This window comes from Aplysia californica, unplaced genomic scaffold (genome assembly GCF_000002075.1).
Source record: "Aplysia californica isolate F4 #8 unplaced genomic scaffold, AplCal3.0 scaffold00857, whole genome shotgun sequence".
NCBI classification, from domain to species: Eukaryota; Metazoa; Mollusca; class Gastropoda; order Aplysiida; family Aplysiidae; genus Aplysia; species Aplysia californica.
The window spans coordinates 263200-265005 of record NW_004798127.1 but is presented as its reverse complement, the minus strand read 5'-3'; the positions used below and the strand labels follow the sequence as shown (position 1 = coordinate 265005).

Here is a 1806-nt window from a genome sequence, read left to right as displayed (position 1 = left end):
CCCCTCTCTCTCTCTCTCTCTCTCCCTCTCACTGACTATATCTCCCTTCACCAGCTTTCTCTTTCTCTCTTTCTCACTATCTTTCTCTCTAATTGCCTCCCTTCTTTCTATCATAATACACTCACAAGCACTTGAATCAGTGCAGCACAAAAGCAAGTACATCATCATTCCTCACCCCTCACCCCTTTCCACCCTTTTCCCCTTTTTTCACTCCCCCGCTCCCCCCCCCCTTCCATTCCATCGTGACAGCAGAAGCAATGTCGTCAGTACAGTAGACATTGATTGTCTGTGCCCTCGACCAGTCAGACAGACGATGGTCATCATCTCACAACGTCATTCACTGAAAAACACAAGGAAATGAAACCGAATCAGTTTGGGAAACACGCTTTTTGTCATTTAACTCTAAGAAGGCGACAATCTTTTTGTCACTTAACTCTTAGAGGCGGAGTAGTGGGTCATTGTTAGGCTCTTTCTTTAGTTGAAAATGAAGATGTGAGTTCGATTCCTTTGTGGGGATGGTATTTTATCGAGTACCTCCATCTGTCTGTTCGGGTGAGGTGTCCCACTCAGTGTATGTTGAGCTTGACAGACAGAGTTGAAGCATCTTCACCTTATCAAAGATCAGAACTGTATTGACTGGAGGCGAAAAACGTTGTCAATCTTTCTCAGGAAGTGTTTCCAAAAAAATGCACAGCCGTCTCCAAGACCGTGCCAAGCAAAAATAAATAAATAAATACATTTTTTAAAAAATTTAAAAAATAGTACAATTAAAAATAAAAATAGATTAAAAAGCAACAAACCAACCCTCCCGCCAAACCAAAAACAAAATAAGAAAACAACAAAAACACCCACCCCCCGCAAAAAAAACCCAACAAAAAAAAACAAAACAAAACAAAGCAAATGTAAATTAATATTAAAAAAAACAACAACAACAAAAAGCAACAACAACCAAACAAAGAAGAACAAAACAAAACCTCAAACCTCAAAACTAAAGCTGCTTGTCTTACATACTGTATGTTCGTTTGTTTGCTAAATTCTTCCAGAACACCGGAATTCCTGTCATTCATTTGATTTTCAGTTTTCAGCAAAAATAAATAATTGTCGCTCAGCGGCTGGTAACTTTTCCAAAAGTCCAGTAGGAAAATCTTCAATAATTTTTTTCTTCTTCTGGTGTACGAGATTTAACTCCACTTGGCTGGAAAGAGGTAACTAATGACCACTTCAGGTCAGGCCAGTCTGTCAAGAAAAGTCAGTCCTTCAGGCTCTGTCTAAAGAGAAAGATGCATTAAAATTTTTAATTCACTCAACCCTTTCTCAGCTCAGCGGCAGCCTTTTTATTTTATCGTTCAACTTCCTCTCTATTGTTGCAACCTGGTTTGTTTTCACATTTTGTTTTTTTGTTTTGTTTTTTACTTCGTGCCAGTCAGCTATTTCTCCATTTTAATACAGAATTGGCTTCAGAGACGGTATTTTTTTTTTATCAATCTTGCTCAAACTTTAGATTTGAGTAGGGATATGAACGTACAATATGTTGTATAATGTGCCACTTTATCATTCATCTTGTTTTGTTTTGTAAAATTCAGTGTAGTAAATGAAATATTGAATTATTTGTCAGAGAAATAAAAGGTAAACATAAGGAATAAAGAAAGCTAGGCATAATAGGCGAGAAAGGAGAAGAATGCCAAAGGGTGCCATAAGTAAAGAGGTACTTTAAGACACAAAAAAACAAAAGTGAGAAAGGATGACGAAGAACATGTTTCTGCGTATCGACAGAGATCACTGTGTATGCGTGTGTGTGTGTGTGTG

The 1806-nt window shown here is 37.8% G+C and overlaps 1 protein-coding gene across 1 annotated transcript in view; it reads right to left on the bottom strand.

Moving 5' to 3' along the window:
• Window positions 1-32: 32 nt before the first annotated feature.
• LOC101859673 (carbonic anhydrase-related protein 10) overlaps window positions 33-1806 on the bottom strand; it is a gene marked incomplete in the record, with an annotated part of 11380 nt that continues 9606 nt past the window's right edge. Inside the window, 1 exon segment of the mRNA XM_013089014.2 lies at window positions 33-340. Coding sequence (XP_012944468.1) covers window positions 321-340 — 20 coding nt within the window.